The 22,947-nt window shown below is 47.6% G+C and overlaps 1 protein-coding gene across 2 annotated transcripts in view; it reads right to left on the reverse strand.

Moving 5' to 3' along the window:
- The window catches only part of FAM120C (family with sequence similarity 120 member C), a 493,040-nt gene that overhangs the window by 42,536 nt on the left and 427,557 nt on the right, over positions 1-22,947 (reverse strand). For both annotated transcript variants that reach the window (XM_086940173.1, XM_086940172.1), the window contains exon 15: positions 14,622-14,667. In XM_086940173.1, the coding sequence (XP_086796299.1) occupies positions 14,622-14,667 (46 nt within the window). The remainder of the gene's footprint in view (positions 1-14,621; positions 14,668-22,947) is intronic.

The raw sequence follows: 22,947 nt of genomic DNA on the forward strand, positions 1-22,947 counted from the left end.
CCTCTAATACGGTGCCCAAGAAGTATTTAGCTTCATTATCTATTAGAGCTATTAGGCGGTAGTTATTGGCCTCAGCTTTATCACCTTTTTTGTGGATTGGCACTATAGTTGAGCCTTTCCATGATTCCGGTATTCTATTTAGCCGCCTAACTTCCAGAAATAAAAGATGCAGGATGTCCGCCCAGTCCTCGCTTTTAGCTTTAAACAGGGCTGGTGGGATTCAGTTCGGACCCGGGGCCCCTTCCTTCGGCTATCAGCTTCTTGATTAGGAGGGGCTGAGAGCAGTTATCTGAGGTGAGAGGGCTGTTTTCTTTGAGCGGCGGCTCCTAGTTCCTCGTCCCCGATTTACTTGCTCTATCTTGATCTTCAGATATCCTGCTTTCAGCCATTAGTGTTCCAGCACTATCGGTCTGATTGTTGAAGTGAATGGTAAGGAAATTTACCCAGTTTGCTTCGAAAAATGTGTGACCCAATACCCTTATGGTGTGGGTGAATAATCCAGTTCACCGGTTTCCAGAAGCGGGCACTATTATTACTGTTTGTGTTGTATAAGAGTTTTGCCCAAAACACGTTCTCAAGGTTGCTGTTGATGTTCCATTTCAGACTTTTTCATTTTGCCCTTTGCTTATTCAAGGACGCTCGTGCAGTGGCATTCTCTGGGGATCTTCTCAGCCAGCATAGGGTTCCATTTATTGATTTTTTGGCGTGTTTCAGCTGCCGTCTCTGATCCTTCGAGATTTTATTTTTCACCCATGCTTTCTGGGGGTTGTTTTTTGTTTCTGCATGTTGGTCTAAAAGCTTGTCCGTGAATTGTTCCCAGTGGGCAATTTTGTGTTCCGGACTGAATGTTGGCGAATTAAAGAGTTGAATTGCTGCTTCGGCCTGAGAGTTTGTATTATTTATTGTACATTTTATCCTTCTAAAGTTGGACATAGAAATGCGCCCCAGAATTGCATCTGTGCTAATAGGTCTTGCTACGGTCGCTGTTATTTGAAATTCTTGTGGGCGATGGTGGCTATCGCCCTTGTCCCCCATTCTGTACCCAAGTATGTATGTGAAGAGAGCAAGGCTTACAAAGCTATAGTCCAGTATGGAACTTGTTGTAAGAGAGTAGTAAGAGTCAACTGGTGGAGAGTCGTCCAAGAATCTTCAGTTTGAGGCTCGCAGATTTAGATGTTCTAGTTCTGCAAGTAGGCAACTATTGCAGTGCTTCTTCTTTCTATTCTGTGGATAACTTTGTATAGTGATATTATGAATTCCATTTTGTATAGCAACTGCCTCTCCTTGTGACAAACCTATAAGATACTGGCTTTCGGAGTGGAAGGTTTAGGCTCAGAAACCGTACTTGATTTCGGCGTGGAGGATTTCTGCTCTGAAGCAGTCTTCGGCTATGAGCTCAAAGGTTTTGGCTTGGTCCTGGACTGTGGCCGACTCGATCCTGAGCCTGAAGACTTGATAATAGGTTTTGGTGCAAAGCCAGGAGGTGGGGCGTCAGAAACATTGCCCCTGGGCCAAGGTCGGCACTGAGACAGAGGTGGAACTGAAGCCTTTTTTTTCCTTTGAGTTGGATTACAGGGCAATGGGTGTTCGGTACTCACAGGGCTTTGACCCTGCAGTAAGTCCTCTTCCATCTCGGAGTCCGATTGAGGAATCGATAAAGGGCGTTCTTCCGGTTTCCTATCCGGCCCCTTGTGCATCAAATTCTTCTTGCTCGGATCCTTCACCGAAGATGTCCGGCGTGTATTTGATGCTCTGGCTTTGCATGTCACGACATCGAGCCAGACGATCACGAAAAGTTTTCTAGGATCGGAAGGTTCTGCACGTGTCTCGGTCTTGTTCGTTGTGCTCTGGAGATAAGCATAGGTGGCACACTTTGTGCGAGTTGTAGCAAGGAGGGCAGAATTTGAATGAAGTCAGTTCCCTCGATTGAGAGGTGGACGCGGTTAGTCCCGACAGCCTTGCACAAGTTTTCTGATCGAAACTGAAATTTTCTTCGACCAAAACCATACGCAGAGAAGTGGGATACGCGTAAGGAGACAATACCGACGCAGGTATAGTGGATTGCACACAGAGGAGAACCCGAAGAAGGGTTTCGAACCGGAGCATAGCAATTCATGTCCGAACCCGATGGCGGAAAAAAATAATCTAACAATGGAGTCGATACCCATGTGCACTATCGGCGAAAGGAGAAGTCAACTTACCTCGTGACGGGAAAGACTTCTTCGAAGAAAAACAATTTGCAAACATCCAGACCAAACACTAGATGGGAGGAGTATGTAAAGCATGTGATCTACAGCTCACATGCCTCGAACACTTTATGTTCCAACAATACGACTGCTCGTATGTGTTTTCTAAACTTTTCATAATGTATTTTTTCCTTTGAAAAAACCCATTAAGAATAAGAAAAGATGTCCAAATTAGTCAGATTTATAGCTTAAATAATAAAACAGCCGCTCACTTACAAGAAACTAATCAATAACCTCCCAGACACACTCGGACCACTACGGGTAAAATGGGAATCGGACTTGGGCTTACTAGAAGACGATGAATGGAACGAGGCCCTGCAGTGCCCCAGGGAAGTGGCGATCCGGGCACGATTCCGTTTGGTACAGCTCCGTATACTCCACAGGTCCTTCACCCGCGCACGGTGCAATTTAAAATATGGTACGCTACGTCACACTTCTGCCTGAGAGGGTGCGGATACGAGGGCACATTATAATTATAATTATAATTTATAAATAAATTATAAATTATAATTTATTCATCCCAATGACTGTTTTAGATTGGACTGATGTGATTTTCACACTGTAAGCTAATACTGCTTTTTCACTGCTCCAAAATGTGTATTACGGTGGAACTGTTTTTCTTTCAATAAAAAGATTTTCACAAAAAAAAAAAAAACAGCCATGTTAGTGCTAAAAACACTTATTACAATTTTTTTAATGGCAAAGTAAAGGGAAACAAATAGTTTCTTACCTGTCGGTGTAGTTTTGCAGCTTGAAGATCTTTCTGGATTCACTATGCTGTGCATTATTCCGCGATTTGGGGGTTGGGTCCAGAATCGTAGTCTTTTCTTTCTTTTTTTTTGTAGCCCAGGTGGGCGTCGACGTCCCACCTCTGGTGTACTTCCTGTGACGTCGGCACGCTTCCTGCGGAAGCTCCCACCTTCGGGCGCCATCTTCGGATTCTTTTTTCTTTTTTTTTTTGGATTGTTCTGCTTTTCTAATCCTCTGGCAAAGTTTATCTTTCTCAGTAAATAACTTCTTCCCGCTTGTCTTTCAAGGTGTTTTTTTTCCCCCCTTGTCCTTGTTCTTTTTACCACCTTCTTCTCCAGCCTCATCTTTCTGGCTGAGGTGGGTGGGGTCGCTAGTGAATCCAGAAAGATCTTCAAGCTGCAAAACTACACCGAAAGGTAAGTAACTATTCGTTTTGCAGCGTGAATCTTTCTGGATTCACTATGCAGTGCATAGACTTTGTAGCGGTTTGTTATAGTTGTGGCGGCTGGGTGGAAGATGAGCTTTGTTTGTTGAAAATATGCTGAAGCACCCTTTGTCCTACTTGTGCTTCCTTGTTCATCTGTATATCCACGCAGTAGTGCTTAGTGAACGTGCGTACGGAAGCCCATGTTGCCGCCAGGCATATGTCATGAATGGGTGTGTTAGCCAGGAAGGCTATTGTTGCTCCCTTTTTCCTAGTAGAGTGGGCTCGAGTCCCCTCTGCTAGCTCTTGGCCTGCCTGTTTGTGGCATAACTGTATGGTCTTTGCGATCCATCGTGCGATCGTTACCTTTGTTACCAGTTTCCCCAGGTAGCAGATTGCGAAGGACACAAAGAACTGTTTTGTCTTCCTGTGTTCCTTTGTCCTTTCTATGTAGTGCATTACTGCCCTTCTAGCGTCCAGAGTGTGCAGTGCTCTCTCTGCGCTTGTTGTTGGCTTCTGGAAGAAGCTTGGTATTTGTATGGTTTGGTTGATGTGGAACCTTGACACCACCTTTGGCATAAAGTGCGGGTCAGTTCTCATGACTACCCTATCCTTGTGTATTTGGATGTAGGGTTCTTGTAGTGTTAGTGCCTGCAGTTCGCTCACTGTGTGCAGCGAGGTGATTGCCACTAAGAAGGCTGTCTTCATCGTTAGTAGTTGTAGTGATGCCCTAAGGACCGGCTCAAACTGCGCCTTCATGAGCTCTGTCAGCACTAAGTTGAGGTTCCATGCTGGCGGTGGCATCCTTTTGAGTGGTGCGATCCTCTTCGCCCCTTCCAGGAATCTTTTCACAATCTGAGATGTGAAGAGGCTCTTCCCCGTTTTTCCTCTTGTGAATGCCACTATCGCCGCCAGGTGTACTCTAAGCGAAGAGGAGCTTAGGTTCTCTTTTAGCAGGTGTGTGAGGTATCTTAACACCGTTGACTCTCTTGTCAATCTGTTGTGAAGTTTCTTCTTGTGGCACCATATAGTAAATCTCTTCCATTTGGCTGCATAGCACCGTTGTGTGCTAGGTCTTCTTGCCTCTCGTAGTACTCTTAGGGTGCTCTCAGGTAACTTCAGGTGCGCAAACTCTAAGTCCTCAGGAGCCACGCTGCTAAGCTGAGGCTCTCTGGGTGCAGGACCTCTCCGCCTTGCATGGAGAGTAAGTCCTTTCTTTTGCCGAACTTGTGGGGTGCACCATGTGCCATTTCCATTATCTTTGAGTACCAGGTCTGCCTGGCCCACTGTGGTGCCACCAGAATCAGGGTCATGCAGCTGGTTCTGCACTTGTTGAGTACCCTGTGTATCAGTGGTATCGGGGGGGGGGAGGGGGAAGCATAGGCAAATGTTTTCGACCAGCTTATCCATAGGGCATTCCCCAGGGATCCTTCCCCTGGTTGCCTGGATGCGAAGCTTTGGCATTTTGCATTCTGGTGTGTTGCAAACAGGTCTATTGTCGGTGTTCCCCACCTTCTGGACAGCCTTTGCGTCTCCTGTGCATTGAACTCCCACTAGTGGGATGCTGATGTCTGCCTGCTCAGCCAGTCCGCTTCCACATTGTCCTTCCCTGGTAGGTGTATGGCTAGCAGGTCTATTCTCAGTGGTATGGCCCATCTCCATATTCCCTGAGCTAGTTTTGATAGAGGTGCTGATTGTGTTCCTCCCTGTTTGTTGATGTAGAACATCGTTGCTGTGTTGTCTGTCTGGATCAACACTTTGTGGCCGTACAGTTTCGTTTGGAAGGCCTTTAGGGTGAGGAATACAGTCTTTAGTTCCAGGTAGTTTATGTGCCTGACCACATCCGCTGGTGTCCACAGGCCACGCACCCTGAGTTTGGTCATGTGCGCCCCCCATCCCTTCTGGGATGCATCTGTGGTGATGGTCACTGTTGGGGTTGGTGGTGCTAAGGGTTTCCCTTGTGTTAAGTTCTCCTTGTTCCACCACGATATTTCCTCCTATACTGCGTGCGTTACAACCACTAGATCCTCCCAACTTCCTGTAGCTTGTGACCATTGTTCCTGCAGCCATTCCTGGAATGGTCTCATGTGGAGCCGTACATTCGGGATCATGCGCATGATCTTGCTCGCCGCTCTCACTGTCAGAGCTTGCCTCCTCCAGTAGCGGTGCGTCTCCCTCAGTAGGGCCAGTGTTCATTTGTCGCTGGGCCGCACCCTGCTCTGTACTGTGTCGATCTGTGTCCCCAGGAAGATATTTACTTGTTCTGGTTCCATTGAGGATTTCACCCAGTGAATGGAGATTCCCAGTTCCACCAGTGTTCTTGTTATGTGGTGTCCGTGTTTTTTGCAAGCTCTGTATGACCCTGCTTTTATTAGCCAGTCGTCTAGGTAAGGGTATACATGTATCCCCTCCCTCCTTAGGTGCGCTGCCACCGCCGCCAAGCACTTTCTAAAAACCCTTGGGCGGATTTTAGTCCGAATGCCAGGGTCGTGAACTGGTAGTGGTTTCTGTTGATGGCAAATCGCAGTAGGTGTTTGTGCCGCCTGTTCATTGAGATATGCAGGTAGGCGTCTTTGAGTCTATGGTGGCCGTGAAGTCCCCCTCTCCTAGTTGAGGAATGACCTCCTGTAGTGACGTCATTTTGAACTTCTGAGTTCTTACGTACTTGTTTAAGAACCTTAGGTCCAGGATCGGCCTCAGTGTGTCGTCTACTTTCGGGACCAGGAAGTATGTGGAGTATGCTCCCCTGTCCCTTTCTGTGTAAGGGACTGGTTCTATGGCTTCCTTTTGGAGGAGCTCTTCCGCTTCCTTTTGAAGTAGGTCTAGGTCCTTTCCTGACCGCGCCCTTCTCTTTGGCCTCCTGTTTGATGGTGTTCTTTCCAGTTCTATGCAATATCCGAACTGGATGATGTTCAGTATCCACTTGTCTGTTGATATCTTCTTCCATTGCTCCAAGAAGTGACAGAGTCTGCCTCCTACTGGTGTTACATGGTTATAGGTGTTCTGTCCGTGCAACCCTTCGTTTGTTTTCTCGTGCTCCACCCTGGGAGGCGCTTTGTGGGTGGGCACGTAGTGCGAGGTCAAGTCACTTAGAAGTGGCTTGGTGGCCCCCTCTTTTATTCTGTCCATGTCCGTTCGCCCTCCCGCGAAAGGACTGGCCCCTTGGTTGGTAGTGCCAGGTTTGTTTCTGATGCCCTTGCTGAGACTGGCTGTCCCCTTGGCTGGACTGCTGGAAGCTCTGGTGGGACGTACCCTGCTGGTTTCCCCCTCTTTCGTTAGGCCTCCGTGCCCGAGTACCCCTTTTGTGCCCCTGAACTGTAAGGCCCCCACGGACCTTGCCGTCTCATTCTCCTTCTTGAGTTGGGTGAGTTTTTCATCCACTGGGGCCTCAAACAGTGTCTCCCCATTGAACGGGGTGTTCAGGATGTTGTTCTACACCTCCAGTTTGAAACCTGATATCCTGAGCCAGGCGTGTCTCCTCTCCTGCTATTGCAAACATCATCAGCCTGCTGGACGTCCAAGGCTGTCTTAAGGCAAGAGTTTGCCACATTTTTCCCCTCCTCCACGAGGTATGTAGCTCTCGGTTGGTACTCTTCTGGCAGATGTTTAAGCAGCTGTCCGCCATGATCTGGCACTGGTGCCTGTTTAGCAGGGCGTTCGAGTTAGCCATGCGCCAGTGCATTGCCGCATTTCTCTCTATCTTTCTCCCTGTTAGATCCATCCTCTTGCTTTCCTTGTCTGGTGGTGGGCCTGTTGTTGCTGACACATTTGCCCTTTTTCTGGCAGTCGACGCAATGATGGAGTCTGCCTTTACTGATCCTCTGATGTAGGGCGTATCCTTGGAGGAGTGCTTATAGTTGTCCTCGGCGTCACTGACCTGCAGGTTGCTTGCTCCTCGAACGCCTCCCTCCCCTGGGCCATGACGCTTTCCAGCATGGCAAGGTATTGGCTCCTAGTTTGTATTGGGAGCCAGGTCTACAAGAGGAAGTCCGCCTTCGGCTTCTCCTCCTCCAGCTTAACACCAAAAGCTGCTGCTGCGTTTTTTACGGCGATATTGTAGGCCCCAATGTCGTCTGGTGGCGAAGGCCTCGAAGGATACGAGTCTACGCCCTCTTCTGGATTTTCGGCATCGAGGACCTGCCACTCCAGGTCCTGCGTTCCAGAGGATATTGATCCGAGGACTGTTAGTTGATCGTCGTCGACCTTTTCTTTGTAGTAGGAGACCTCTTACTCTGTTTGTTCCAGATTCTCAGGACTCTTCGGCGGCTGTTCTGCCTCGAAGTTGTCCTCCTCTTCCAGCTCGACGATTATCGCTTTTTCTTTCGACAGTATCGCAAAGCTCCTTATTTTCCCATCAAATTCTTTTTCTCTGCAGGATGTTGTCCATCTCTGCCTCGAGCCGTCTCTTCTTCCTTTCCATTTTGGCGGCCTGTTCGGCGTCGAAATGCTCGGCTGATCTCTTCGGCACCGACGTCGAGAAGAGCTTCGAGACGGGCTTTGGATCCTTGTTCGACGCCGAAGCGCCCTTCGGGTCCTTGTCTTTTGAAGACGTACGCTCCTTTTCGGGGACGTTCTTCGACGACCTTGGCTTTTTGCCGGTCTTAGGCACCTGGGAGTCCTTCTCTGAGGATCTGCTGTGCTGCTTGACCCTGGATGCATCTGCGGCCGTCGAGGGTTTCGGCGCCAGTGCTCCTTTCGAGGACTTTGGGTCCGTTTTTCGAATGTCTTGCTCAGACCTTTGAGGGTCTTTCGGGGTTTTAGGGGTCGTCGACTCTCCTACCCCCTTTGAAGTCTTATCGGTCTCTACGAGCGTGTAGTCGTCGTCTTCCTCGGCGACGTAGTCCTCCTCGTCACTGGATAACCCCAGGTCTTCTAGGGACGGTGGTTGCCCCTTGCCCTGCATGTTGTAATTGGCTCTCCTCTGACGCTCCCTAACCTGGAGAGTCTTCAGCGTGAAGGTGGAGCAGGCATTGCAGGCCTTGCTCTCGTGGTCGACCGGTAAGCAGAGGTTGCAAACCGGGTGCTGGTCCTTCTGCGCGTACTTGTGATGGCAGTTGCTGCAGAATTTAAACGGTGTCCTGTACATCTCTCGTGCTCAGGGGGCCCCCTGTGCACGCATTCTCTGTCGGGCGTCGAAGTTCTCAAAGTTTCCCTTCTCCTTCGTCGCCCCTGCTCGATCGTGATGTTCCTCGTCGTCTTCCCTCGTCTTTCGTGTTACTTGCATTTTCTTTTCTCCAAAACCTCTGGAGCCCTTTCGGAAACGATCCAGACCCAACGGCGGAAAAAAGAATCTGAAGATGGCGCCCAAAGGTGGGAGCTTCAGCAGGAAGCGTTCCGACGTCACAGGAAGTAAACCAGAGGTGGGACGTCGACGCCCACCTGGGCTACAAAAAAAAAAAAAAGAAAAGACTACGATTCCAGACCCAACCACCAGATTGCAGAATAATGCCAAGCATAGTAAATCCAGAAAGATTCACACTGCAAAAGTATAGCTTCCAACACAGGCTGTGCATACAGTCACAAATAGTACTACACCTTTATGATATCCAGAAGCGGACACCTATCTATCCTCCTGCTCTGCTGCGACAGCCAGGCAGTTACTGTGTGAAGGTAACATAGTCAAAGGATTTTGGCACACCAACACAGAGGGAAGGAGGATGATCAACAGTTCAGAGTGAAACCGGTTCAAGGTAGAATAGAGTATCAAGATCAACACAGAACCTTGCTTCAAACGTGCCACTAACACCACTGATTGATAGAAAATAGATATATTAAGCACACAAATTACACAGAAAGGCCTGGCCCCTTAGGAAAGCAGTCTTGGTGTCAGAATCAGTACAATAGTATTTTGTCAACATATGAACAGGGACTTCGAAGCAGCCTCCCAAGCGTGGCATGAACAAATATTTTGCTTACCTTCTGTAATAATGTTTCTGGTGGATACTTTTAACTACAGATTCCTCACCTTTTAAATCACCCCAGGCACCAGACTGGATCCGGAAGTATTTCAAAGCAACTCCCTTGCATGCCAATTGCTGGTGCCCAGTGGGTCTACGTTGGATACGTCCACTCCCGGATGTGACAGCAGGGCCACTATATCTGTGCCACCTCTGCATGCTGACTGCAGTTTCTTTGTGATCTCTGTCCAAAGAAATCATAATACGCCAGTGTGCAGATGTTTCAGATTTGTGATCTTATTAATGGACTGTATGAGTCCATTTGACAGAACGGGGAGGAGGACATGTCGGTGAGGTATCTGAGGTTAGGTAGAGTCTCTGCCAGAATTCTATTGGGAGACCTCAATTTCCACCTGGAAAAGAGCAACAACAGCATCACCACCACCCTTCTGGACAATCTCGCCAACCTCGGACTCAAACAACTTGTTAATACCCCCTCCCACAATGCAGGTCACACACTCGACCCTATCTTCACCTCCAGCAAACATATCTCCTTCAGTCACACCACAGCTCTCCATTGGACGGACCACAGCTGCGTTCACTTTATCTACAAAAAGACCACAACCCAAAACCACCCTCAACCTTCTCTGCGAAGAAACTGGAACAAAATCACCATCGACCAGATCTCCTCATCGCTTCTTCAAAACCCCCCTGCCCACTCTTCGAACCCCAACCAAGCAGCCATTAACCTCACTCAATGGCTAACCAACAGCGCCGACAACCTAGCACCCCTGAAAAAACGTCAAATCAAACTAGGCAACAAAAACGCCCCCTGGTTCAATGATGATCTTAAGAAATCCAAGAAACTCTGTCGCTCCCTTGAAAAGGCCTGGAAAAAAGACCCAAACACCAGCACCAGGGACGCCTTCAAAAACGTCACCCGCACACACCACCAACTGATCCGGACTGCCAAGAAAGCCGCTTTCAAAGACCGACTTGACAACAACGCCCACAACAGCAAGGAATTATTCAACATCGTCAAAGAGTTTACCAACCCCACTGCCAACTCCAACGACATCACTCCCTCTCAAGCCCTTTGCAACTCCCTAGCTTCGTTCTTCCACGACAAAATCGCAGACATCCACAACAGCTTCGACAACCAACCCGGAGACCAACCCACCCAACCTTCTGCCGTACCTTCACCCCCCTTGAACATCCTTAATGACTGGAACCCAATCTCCACTGAGGACACCATCCGCCTGATGAACTCCTTCCACTCAGGATCCCCCACAGACCCATGCCCTCACCACATCTTCAACAAAGCAGATTCCATCATAGCACCACACCTCCGAGACGTCATCAACTGCTCCCTCAACTCCGCCACCTTCCCGGAAAGCTGGAAACACGCCGAACTCAGCGCCCTTCTGAAAAAACCCACAGCGGACCCCACCGAACTGAAAAACTACCGCCCCATCTCGCTCCTTCCATTCCCGGCCAAAGTCATCGAGAAAGCTGTCAACAACCAGCTCGCCGCCTTCCTCGAAACCAACAAATCCCTCGACTCCTCACAGTCCGGCTTCCGAGCCAAACACTGCACTGAGACCGCACTTATCGCAGCAACAGACGACATTCGAACTCTACTGGACAATGGAGACACAGTCGCCCTCATCCTCCTCGACCTCTCCGCAGCCTTCGACACAGTCTGTCATAGCACCCTGTTACAACGCCTCAGAAACAGCGGAATCCAAGGAAAAGCACTGGAATGGATCACCTCGTTCCTTGCCGGAAGAACCCAGAGAGTCCGCCTCCCACCATTCAAGTCAGAGGCCACTGAAGTCATTTGCGGCGTGCAACAAGGATCCTCACTCAGTCCCACCCTCTTCAACGTATACATGAGCCCCCTCGCGGCCATCGCACGCCAACACAACCTCAACATCATCTCCTACGCTGATGACACTCAACTGATCCTCTCACTCACCAAAGACCCTAACACCGCCAAAACCAACCTGCTTGAAGGAATGAAAGAAGTAGCCGAGTGGATGAAGCACAGCCGTCTGAAACTGAATTCCGACAAAACAGAAGTCCTTATCTTAGGTACCTCCCCCTCTGCCTGGGACGACTCTTGGTGGCCAGAGTCCCTTGGAAAAGCACCCATCCCGACAGACCACGCACGGAACCTGGGCGTCATCCTGGACGCCTCACTCTCGATGACCAGACAAGTCAACGCCGTTTCATCTTCTTGCTTCAACATTCTTCGCATGCTCAAAAAAACATTTCGCTGGATCCCCACCGAAACTAGAAAAACGGTCACCCACGCACTGGTTACAAGCCGACTGGACTACGGAAACACCCATACGCCGGTACCACCGCAAAACTTCTGAAAAAACTCCAACGCATCCAGAACGCTTCAGCCAGACTCATACTAGACATCCCGCGTAATGACCACATTTCTGGTCACCTGAAAAACCTCCACTGGCTCCCCGTCAATAAGAGGATAACATTCCGCCTCCTAACCCACAAAGTACTTTACGAACTTGGACCCAAATGCCTCAACACACGACTTTCCTTCTACACCCCCTCCTGCCAACTACGCTCCTCCAACCAAGCCCTTGCTGCTGTACCTCGCATCAACAAAACCACCATGGGAGGAAGATCCTTCTCCTACCTGGCGGCTAAAACCTGGAACTCACTTCCCATTCACCTTCGCCTCACTCAGAACCATCTAGCATTCAGAAAGCAACTTAAAACCTGGATATTCGACAAGTAATTCCCCACCCTTCTCCAAGCGCCTTGAGACCCTCTGGGTATGTAGCGCGCTATATAAATTAATTGAATTGAATTGAATTAATTGAATTGAAGGTAAGTAACTTGCTATTCTGATAGATATCCAACTGCAGATTCCTCACCCTGTGAATAGATACTAAAGTAGTACCTCCCCAGGTGGTCGTTCTGTGGAATGACTTCGACCTTGAAATCCTGCAGGACAGATCGGGCAAAGTGCCTGCCCTCCCAGACCTGGCTGTCCATACAATAGTGGTTCATGAATGTGAAGAGGGATACCCATGTAGGAGCCTGGCAGATGTCCAGGAGTAGCACACCATGTGCCAAGGCAAGGATAGCAGCCTTTGCTCTAGTGGAATGAGTGCACAAGCCTTCTGAGGGCTGCTTCTCTACAAGCCCATAGCAAATCTTTGTGCATGATACAGTGCATCTGGAGAAGGCTCTCTTTTGTACTGCTTTCCCCTTTTAGGCTACAGAGAAACCCACAAAAGTTGATTGCCTTATCAATGGTCTCTGGTCCGCTCAATATAAAAACTGAAGGCCCCCATAAAAATCAAAAAGGTGGATACACTTCTTCTTGCAACAGATAAGACTGGGCATAGAAAGACAGTAAAGTAATGAATTGCCCTTTGTAAAATGGCGTGACTACTTTTGGCAAGAAAGCTGCTTTTGTCTGTAGGACCAGTTTGTCTGTAAAGAAAGATGTGTAAGATTGCTGGACGGACAAGGCCTGGAGTTCACTCACTCGACGAATGCACATCAAGTAGGTGAGAACCAAATTGAAGTAGCACTGCAGCATCAACAAAAGGTATTGGTGGGAATATTTGGCTCCGCCCCTCTAGGAAACACAACACAACCAGTGATTTAAAAAGGGATGGCTGATCTTGCAACTGTCGGAAGGCTGATTTAGCTATACGATAAACCTTAACTGTCGCCACAACAAAAGCTAGCCAGACAAAGCAAAAAATGTCAGACAACTTTGCCTGCAAAGGCTGAATGTCACAGGAGGAACACCAGACAAACCTCTCCAGCATCATGTATAAACAGTTTTAGTGGGAGGCTGCCAGGATGACACCAACTACTTCAGGAGGAAGATCGAAAGACAACGACTGTCGCCGTTCAATCTCCACGCATGGAGGTGTAGGTTGTGCAGGCTTGGTTGCAAGACCTGGTCCTTGTGTAGCAACAGAAGATCTCGCGAAGGGACAGCCAAATTGGAGGATATATGGTCATGGTCGTAATTTCCAGTTACCACACTTGCCTAGCTCGCCCAGTCCAGAACCACAAGGATTTTCAATACTCTGGGCAGTAGAAGTAGGGGAGGAAAAGTGTACAGGAGTCCCGAGCCATAGCCCAAGCAGAAGGCGTCGCCAAGCGAGAACTGCCTCAGAACTCTAACGTACAAAATCTTGGACAATGTGCCTGTTCTGCGGTGGCAAATAGATCGAGTCAGGGTTCTTCCCATTGTTGGAAGAAACCCTGAGCCACCTCCAAGTGTAACTGCAATACGGGATCGACTAGGCAAAGTTGGCTGAGTTTGTCCCCTCTGGGGTTAAAGATCCTGCCAGGTGCTCAGGAAGATGCTTTGAGCATTCAGCCACTTTCAGAGGAGTAGAGCCTCCTGGCTCAGAATCCATGTATCAATCCTGGTCTCCAATGAGACTTCTACTGGATCCCCAGAAATGGATTGCTCAATCAGATTCTAGCAGGTTTATTGAGGACTGAGTTCAGCGGTTACCAAAGGTCTCACTGTACGATTTAGTTAGCACCTCATGATAATGTGTACCACAGTAGACACAGCTTTCCTGACCACTGCACAGGGTAAAATAAAATGGGGAAAACTAAAGAAAATTACAAAAAGTGACAAGAAAAATGAGAAGGGGGGCTCTGATACATATTAAAGGGTTCGAAAAAAGAGATCTGATATGGGTCTGCCAAGGTGGGTGTGATTTAATTCCAGTGAAATCATTCTGCCGTTGCTTTGGATGCTGGAATGGAGCCAGCACTGCCTACCAGTAAAAAAAGACCTAATGATTCTACAGGTGAGGAATCAGCAGGAATCTGTTGGTAGAAGTATCGTCAGATATACAGACTATGGATTTCTAGACAATTCTAAGAGAGAATTGTTACTTACTTGTAGTCCTACTTCTGCATCAGTGGAATCTTCCGTGAAGGGATAAACGAAGATCTCAAAACATTTCATTTACAGACTTAACAAAAGAATTAAATGGAGGGTATATCACTGCCATTTCCGAAACATAAGTTAGGATTATGATGCTGATTGTTTTTGCCTGTTAAAATGGAGGAACATACTGCTCAGAAACCCTTCCATGTTGTTATGGAGACATTCAATGATTGTGAATATTGATAAAGATCCATTGGAAAATCTTTTTTTCAGCATCCCTACATATTACAGGGGCTCTATCAAATTCAACTTACAAACATTTGCATGGAAAAATTCACAACACAGAGCAACTGCATTTCTTTTTACAGCCGTTTGGAAAAATGTGAGCATATGTTTACCTTTTTATTTCCTTTGGCAGTTTTTGCAGCCAACTCTCTCCCTCGTCTGTGAAGTGAAAAATATCAACGTCAAGATTACCGAATAAGCACATGCAAGTATTTGGTATTCACAGTTCAAACACTATTCTATCACATAAGACTACCTTAATTCTGCATGTGCAGAAAGAGAAAGTGAAATCGTTTAGGCTTTCCTCTGTTAAGAACAGTGGTGTAGGTCAGCTTGAAAGAAAAGTAAACTATGCCAGAGAAGCAAATACATAAGATGAAAATAAGTTCCTCACCTGTAACTGCAGTTATCCAGTATTGGTATCCTTCATAGATTCACATGCTTGAATCATTCCCTGACGAAGTGGGAGTCCCACGGTACTATAGTAATATCAAGCAGTAATATAAACTATCTTACGCTAGAATGGCCCTAAGCCATAGATTTAATAGCCGATCTATGTCCTTTAAACAAAAAAAAAGGGACTAAATTCGAACTATAACCAATCAGCCGCTAGCACCCTCTAAAACACTCCCAAAAGTGGCCGAGTCCGTCAGATTTTCACTGCACGTTGTGTGTTAAGAGTCTCTCTGAGCTCTACTAAGTTTCTCATTTCAATGCATGTTCTTCTGCATATTACCAATATGTCAGACAGGAAAGACCTCTTTCGCCCTAGTAAGCCCCGTGGAAAGAAGAGAGTTCATGTGGATATCCACAAAGGAAATGCATCTACTGCCTCTATCAAAAGCATGAGGGAAAAGAGTGCAACATTTTACGTCTTCCGACGCGGACCGTGAATCCTCTGCCAGGTCTCATAAGAGGGCTAGATCTTTGGAAGGAGCTTCAGAGGCGTCCAAGAAAATCCCTCCGTACTTCCCAAAAGCCTCAGCTCCAAGAAAAACGAGATGGTATGTAATTTCTTCTCAGACACATCTTTACCTGGCCCATTCTCATCTTTTGCCAGGGGAAAAAAGACAACCCTCATGCCTCATCTTCCAGCGGTGTGAAGTGATCTCGTGCCAGCGCTCTACATAAACAGAAATTTTTGCATCCACGTGTGGTGGGGGGATGGGGGGGGGGGGGCGAGGGGGGATGGGGTGGGGAAAGCTTGACTGGAACCCTGAGAAGCTCATTGTTTTCTGGCAGAATCCCGGCCTTCTTGTTGTGTCTCTTTCAGCCACCCTGGTGAGAGAAACCTGCCGTCGATGACTGATGGTAAGAGGATTGGGTGTACGTCTGTCGGTACTGAGGTTGGCACTGTCGATACTGCTGATTCGACTGATAGCCGCCCGATATGTAGAGAACCCTCGCCCTCTGGCTCCTCTGAAATGTATGCGTCTCTATTATATATAGAGCACCTAAAGATTTTGCAGTGTCTGTCATTTTTGATTGGCAAAAGGGCGTCATCTATATGTTTCCCGAACAGTGAATCCGCCATGTCCAGTATTTTCATCTGAACTTCGGGTCTAAAGGTAGTCGCCTTAAGCCAACCTTGGTGTCGAAGAATAGCTGCCCCAGCTAATTGCTGAAAGCTGGTGTTAGCGATATCTAGCGCGCAGTCAATTGTTTCGGAGGCAGCTCGTTCACCTTTTAATAAGATCTTCCGTGCCTCCTCTCTTTGATCCTCTGGGATAAGTTTATCAATCTCGCTATATCGGACCACATTTGGCGGTCATAACGGCAATGATTGCCAAGGCATTGGCAGCTCTAATTGAAGCTGCAGCCATAGTTGATAATTTTTTCCCCAAAAGGTCCAGATGACGTCCTCCTTTGTCTGGAGGGGTGGTAATTGGTGTAGCAGGTCTTTTCGAATGCTGTTGTGCAGCCGGAGATATTACCGAATCTGGCCTCGGATGACCTATGAGGCAAGATGGACTGTTTTCGGGAGTGCTGTATTTTTTCTCTATTCGAGCTAACACTGCAGTTATGGATGCCGGTGTCTTCATGATTTTCACTCCCTCTATGGAGCAAATGATCTTCCTAGTATCTTCTTTGAAGTCATGTAAAAAACAGTCTGTTTGACTGTAATAGGGAGCTGGAACCTAGAAGCTGCTCTCTGCATTAAATTATGAAGTCCTCCGATGACCTCGGGAGGAGAATCAGAGGGCAAATGTGGAGATGGTATCTCTATGATATTTTCGTCCCATGGATCTTGAGCATTTGCCTGTTTAGGTAACTCGCCTTCCTCGACCTCCTTATCCGAGGAGGAGGTGTCTTGCTGTCCAGTTGGATCTTGTGCATGAGCCGGTGTACCAGGTTGAGTAGGATCTGGTACCGGAATAGGAACCTCCACTTGTGGAATTGGGTTCTCTGGTAGAATCTGCTGTGGAGAAAATCTGACGCTAATTGGCAAACATGGCCTATAAGTCTTGTATAAGTGCTGGAGGAAGACAAGACATTTCCCTCTGACGAGATTCCTGCCGTTGATGGAACTGGTATGTATGCCGTGGAGCCATATATTGCCCATGGTAGTAGTGTTCCTCCTGGTAATCATCCTAGTCAGTATCTTGACATTTAACGTTAAGCTCAGATGGACTATGAGCCACTCTGTATGGATCTTCCTCTTCATAATCGTCGTCCTCCATGAAGCCTTCTAACAGATGGGAAGGTGGTAACGGAGACATTTTACTATAATCCTGAAAAGTCCTTTGAATTGTCTTTATTTGATAAACTCTCGTCGACTGGTGCGTCAACGGTGCAGAGATCTGAATGGTGGAAATGTCTCTCATCGACAGTCCCGTCGTTGACGGTGGTAGAATCACAGGCACGTTCATAGACTGTGCCGTCGACGGTGCAGTCGTTGATGCCTCTCCCATCGATGGTGTCGTCGTCGACGGTATTGTCGTCAATGTTTCTCCCGTTGATGGCGTTGTAGTCGACAGTGCAGGAGGAATCTTTGACGGTCTCGACGATGGTCTTGTCGAAATAGAAATTCTCGTCGATGAGATAGGTGATAAAATAGCCGTTGTTAAAATAGTCGCCGTCAACGATGGCGTCGACGACGTAACACATACCGTCGACAATGTGGTGAAAGTAGTTGTCGATAGATTCTTTGTGCTTTTTACTCACAGTTTCTGAAGAGGATGATCTTGGAGTAGAAGGCGGAGATGATGCTGGCTCAGGAGTGTTTAGAACTTCTTTCTTTGTGAAGAAATTTTTCTTGGGAAGTTTTCATATGTTTTCTTCCCTCACCTGAGGAACCTTCTTGAGACCTAGCCCTCTTGCTAGACGTAGAAGCTCGCTCCTCTTCCTCAGCCGAAGAAGGATGCTCTTAAGACTTGAGTCAAGTCAAGTCAAGTCAAGTCAAAGCATTTATATAGCGCACTACATACCCAGAGAGTTTCAAGGCGCTTAGGAAGGGGAGGTGGATTATTTGTCAAATATCCACGTTTTAAGCTGCTTTCTGAACGCTAGGTGATTCTGGGTGAGGCGAAGGTAAGCGGGGAGTGAGTTCCATGTTTTGGCAGCCAGGTATGAGAAGGATCTGCCTCCCATGGTGGTCTTGTTGATGCGAGGTATAGTGGCGAGGGCTTGGCTGGAAGAGCGGAGTTGGCGGGAGGGGGTGTAGAAGGACAGTCGAGAGTTGAGGCAATCTGGTCCGATGTCGTAGAGTGATTTGTGTGCGTGGGTAAGCAGTCGGAAAGTGATCCTCTTATTGACGGGTAGCCAGTGGAGGTCTTTAAGGTGACCGGAGATGTGTTCGTTGCGTGGGATGTCTAATATGAGCCTGGCTGATGCGTTTTGGATTCGTTGTAGTTTCTTCTGGAGTTTAGCGGTGGTACCTGCGTAGAGGGTGTTTCCGTAGTCCAGTCGGCTCGTGACTAGAGCGTGGGTGACTGTTTTCCTTGTTTCGGGGGGGATCCAGCGAAATGTTTTTCTGAGCATGCGGAGAATGTTAAAGCAGGAAGAGGATACGGCGCTGACTTGTCTGTTCATTGAGAGTGAAGAATCCAGGATGACGCCAAGGTTCCGTGCGTGGTCTGTCGGGATGGGTGCATTTCCGAGGGCTTCCGGCCACCAGGAGTCGTCCCATGCAGAGGGGGATTTACCTAAGATGAGGACTTCTGTTTTGTCTGAGTTCAGTTTTAGACGGCTTTGTTTCATCCATTCGGCGACTTCTTTCATTCCTTCGTGTAGGTTAGTTTTAGCGGTGCTGGGGTCCTTGGTGAGAGATAGGATCAGTTGAGTGTCATCGGCGTAAGAGATGATGTTGAGGTTGTGTTGGCGGGCGATGGCCGCGAGGGGGCTCATGTATACGTTGAAGAGGGTGGGACTGAGTGAGGATCCTTGTGGTACGCCGCAGATGATTTCGGAGGCCTCGGACTTGAATGGTGGAAGGCGGACTCTCTGGGTTCTTCCGGTGAGGAACGAGGTGATCTTGCCTCTCTATCCCTTAGAGTCTTGATGGAGAAGGTACAGCAGATTTGACAGTCTTTAGCCTCATGTTTGGGGTGAAGGCTATAAAGAGAATCTTTGTGAAGATGTTAATGTTAAGCTGCATTTATAAAGCGCACTGACACCGGAGGTTTCCTGGCGCTGAAATTGTGATTGGGGTAAGGCTGAGAGCTAGTGGGAGTTCGAGAAGAGCCAGGTCTTTAAGCTCTTTCTGAACCTCAGCAGAGTGTCAGAGGTTTTAATTTGTAGGGGGAGAGAATTCCACAGCTTGGGTGCCAGGAAGCTGAATCTACGGCCACCCAGTTTTTTTAGTTTGACCGCCGGGATGGTAAGCAGGTGGAGATGGGCAGAACGGAGGTTACGGGCCGGGCAGTGTGGGTTGATGAGGGATTTCAGAAAGGCCGGGCACTTGGTCTGCCGGGCCTTGTAAATTAGGCAACCGATTTTGAAGGCAGCCCTTTGTTCAATGGGCAGCCAGTGCAGCTTGGACAGAAGGGGTCTAGCAGATTGCCATTTGGGGGCTTTGCAGATGAGTCTTGCTGCCTGGTTCTGCACCATCTGGAGGCGGTGGAGCAGGGACCTGGGTAGGCCCCAGTAAAGAGAGTTGGAGAAGTCGAGGCAGGAGAGAACAAGAGAAATGACAATTTGCACCAATGCTTCATGGGAGAGCAGGTGGGAGATTTTACGGATTTTTCGTAGCTGGAACATACTGGCTGAGATGATGGCTCCTACATAGGTTTTAAGAGAGAGGTCATTATCAATAGTAACGCCCAGGCTTTTTACCGCGCTCGATGGGCTGGGAGGAGTGCCTAGCTCGTTTGGCCAAAATTGTGGCCCCCAGTGTGCCGAGCTAGTGCCAGGCAGGATAAGTCCACATGGATGAGATCATCCATGTGGACCCTCTTCTTCCCACAGGTCCTGCAGGAGCGGAAGAGGCCAGTCTTATCAGACATGCTTGCTTGAAGAGGTTAAGAGAAGAAAACGGAGTAGCACTCAGGGAGACTCCCTTCAACACGACGTGTGGTGAAAATCTGAGGAGGACTGCTTCTGTTGGGAGTGTTCTAGAGGGTGCTGATAGCTGATTGTTTGGAGCTGACTTTTGGTCCTTTTCATATAAGGCTGTAGATAGGCTACTAAGATATAACCTTTGGCTTCTTTTGGCCTATTTATTACTCATGGCACTGCTTTTGTATTTTACAGTGGGACTTCCATCTCTGCGACTGGGAATGATTCAGGCATGTGAATCTATGAAAGATACCCCAATACTGGATAACAATAGCTTCAAGAAAGCTAGAAATAAAGAATAAAGCATGTTAAGATCTTGATGCTTAAGGACTGTGGTGGAGCTTTCTGAAGGGTAGTAAATCGCCCATTTTTCTTGGATTAAGTTTCCCTCAATGTCGAGTGCCTATTCCCTGCTAAGTGGGTTGAATACTTTCCTAATAATTTGGACCTTACTGATATGCCATCTGACCTTTGCTTTTAGGGCACTATTTACTGTGAGGGTGCTTGAGAACTTAGCTGGAACATAGAAGTGAGGAAAATCAGCTTCGCTAACAATAGCCCTAACAGGAAAGACTCAAGGTTCGGACAGTGCACACATGGATGTAGTCATAGATACCATTCCTTCATCTGCCCCAATTTTAACCAATGCTATAAGAGCAGCGATTGTAAATACTATTCCTGCAGTCAAAGTTCCCATTTTGAGGGGGGACAGAAACTTGCTATCACTCAGTCTCATTAATTAATTCAACCACAACTATTTTGGGCACAGTACTATTGTCGAGGCTGGAGATATGGGCAGAGGAAAATGCCGTCCTGCTTATTGTATTGAAAAGGGTGGGCTGAGGGACGATCTGTGTGGGACAACGCATATCAATTTCTTGGTCTCTGATGTCAAGGGTGGCAGCCTGACTCTTTGGGTTCTTCCAGTGAGGAAGGAATAGATCCATTTGAGAGCAGATATATGTATGCCAATTTTGTGGCACCCTTTTCAACATATACATGACACCGCTTGCCAAAATCATCCAATTACCATCACCATCATCTCCTACGCCGATAACACTCAACTCATCCTCTACTTGAAGGACGAGACAACCACCACCAGGACAAACTTCACTAACTGCATGACCATGGCAGACTGGATGCGAAACAACTGCTTGCAACTCAACTCCGACATGAAGGAAGTACTGGTCTTTGTCAAGAAGATCTCCTCCTTGGGACTTCACCTGGTGGTTGCCGGAGCTAGGACCAACATACACACGCACCCACAGACCACACAAGAAATCTAGAGATCATCCTAGATGACAAGCTCAACATGACTGCTCAAGTTAACATAGTGTGCACCTCCTGCTTCCACATTCTACCCATGCTACAAAAGCTCTTCAAATGGTTACCTCAAAACAACAGATGGACCATCACACAAGCACTAATCACCAGCAGGCTGGACTACGGCAAAACTCCCTAAGCCGGCATATCCAAACAACTCCTACACAGACTCCAGACCATCTAGAACACCGCTGCAATACTCGACCTCCCACGCCAAATCCAAATCACACCTCAAGAAGCTTCATGAGCTCCCCACTCACAAAGAGCAACCAATTCACACTTCTCACACACAGATACAAAGCTCTACACAGCTCAGGACCAGAATACTTGAACAGCCGGATTCACTTTCACCAATCCCACAGACAATATCTCTGCCTCACTCGCACACATTCTCCACATCCACAAAAGCAAAAGCAAAACTGGAGGTCGCACATTCTCCTACATTGCACCCAAGACATGGAACAATCTCCCTCAATGCATTAGAGCCTCCTCCTCATTTCTTAAGTTACAACAATAAGCTGAAGACTCGGCTCTCCTTATAAGCACTTGGGGACCACACATGTACTCAGCTTCCCAAGCACCTGGATACACTCTTGGGCAATTAGTGCGCTATTCAAATCAATGTAATATAACACAACAAAACATAACATCTCAAAGCGATCCCAGATAGAGAAATCTAAAGTAGACACCAAGATCACCAGAAAACATTCCCTATGAATCTGGGCTCCACAAAAGGAATTGTTTAATTAATTTATTTGGTGTGTAAACTGTAAGTATACTGAAGTGGGTCAAGCTAGAAGTTATATTCAGGTGTGGGTCACGCACTCCTCTGTGTGATTAAGGTAAGCTGGTTGTGGTGTGCTTCAAAGATATCACCCCCTGACAAAGAAGGTGTGGAAATCAGACTTCTGGTTAGTGACACCTAGGGTAGGTGCCAGCTCTCTGAGCACAACCTCAGTGAAACAAACAAGTTTCTTTAACAAGTGCTTCAAATGTCGCAATAAATTAAACCAGTTTTGTGTTCATATTCTTCATGTGAATTAAACATGAAGAATACGAACACAAAACTGGTTTAATTTATTGCGACATTTGAAGCACTTGTTAAAGAAACTTGTTTGTTTCACTGAGAAATAGCAGAGGCTCACCTTATTGAAAAAGATTACGCAGGACTGCTATTCCCACCGAGGCATCGGTATCGCTTGAAGAATCCAGACAGTAATGCCTCGTGAATGTGTGCCTGCTGGACCAAGTTGCAGCTCTGCAGATTTGCAGGAGAGGCACCCTAGCAAACAAAGCAGTTGAAGAAGAAACTGCTCTCGTAGAATGAGCTCTGGGTAAGGTCTGTAAGGGTTTACCTGCTTGTTGATGGCAGAGCCCTATCGCTGAAGAGACCCACCTAGCGATAGTCTGTTTTGTCACTGCACAGCCTTGTCTCGGTTTGCCATGCGCAACAAATAGCTGATCCGTTTTCCTGATGGCAGCTGTCCTTGAAAGATAAAACTTAAGTCATCTTTTGATATCTAGCGAGTGTAAAGTACGTTCAGCTGGTGTCTGCGGATTTGGAAAAAACGTCTTAAGTATGACTGGCTCATTCAGATGGAAATCCGATGGTACTTTGGG

This window comes from Lissotriton vulgaris, chromosome 10, assembly GCF_964263255.1.
Source record: "Lissotriton vulgaris chromosome 10, aLisVul1.2, whole genome shotgun sequence".
NCBI classification, from domain to species: Eukaryota; Metazoa; Chordata; class Amphibia; order Caudata; family Salamandridae; genus Lissotriton; species Lissotriton vulgaris.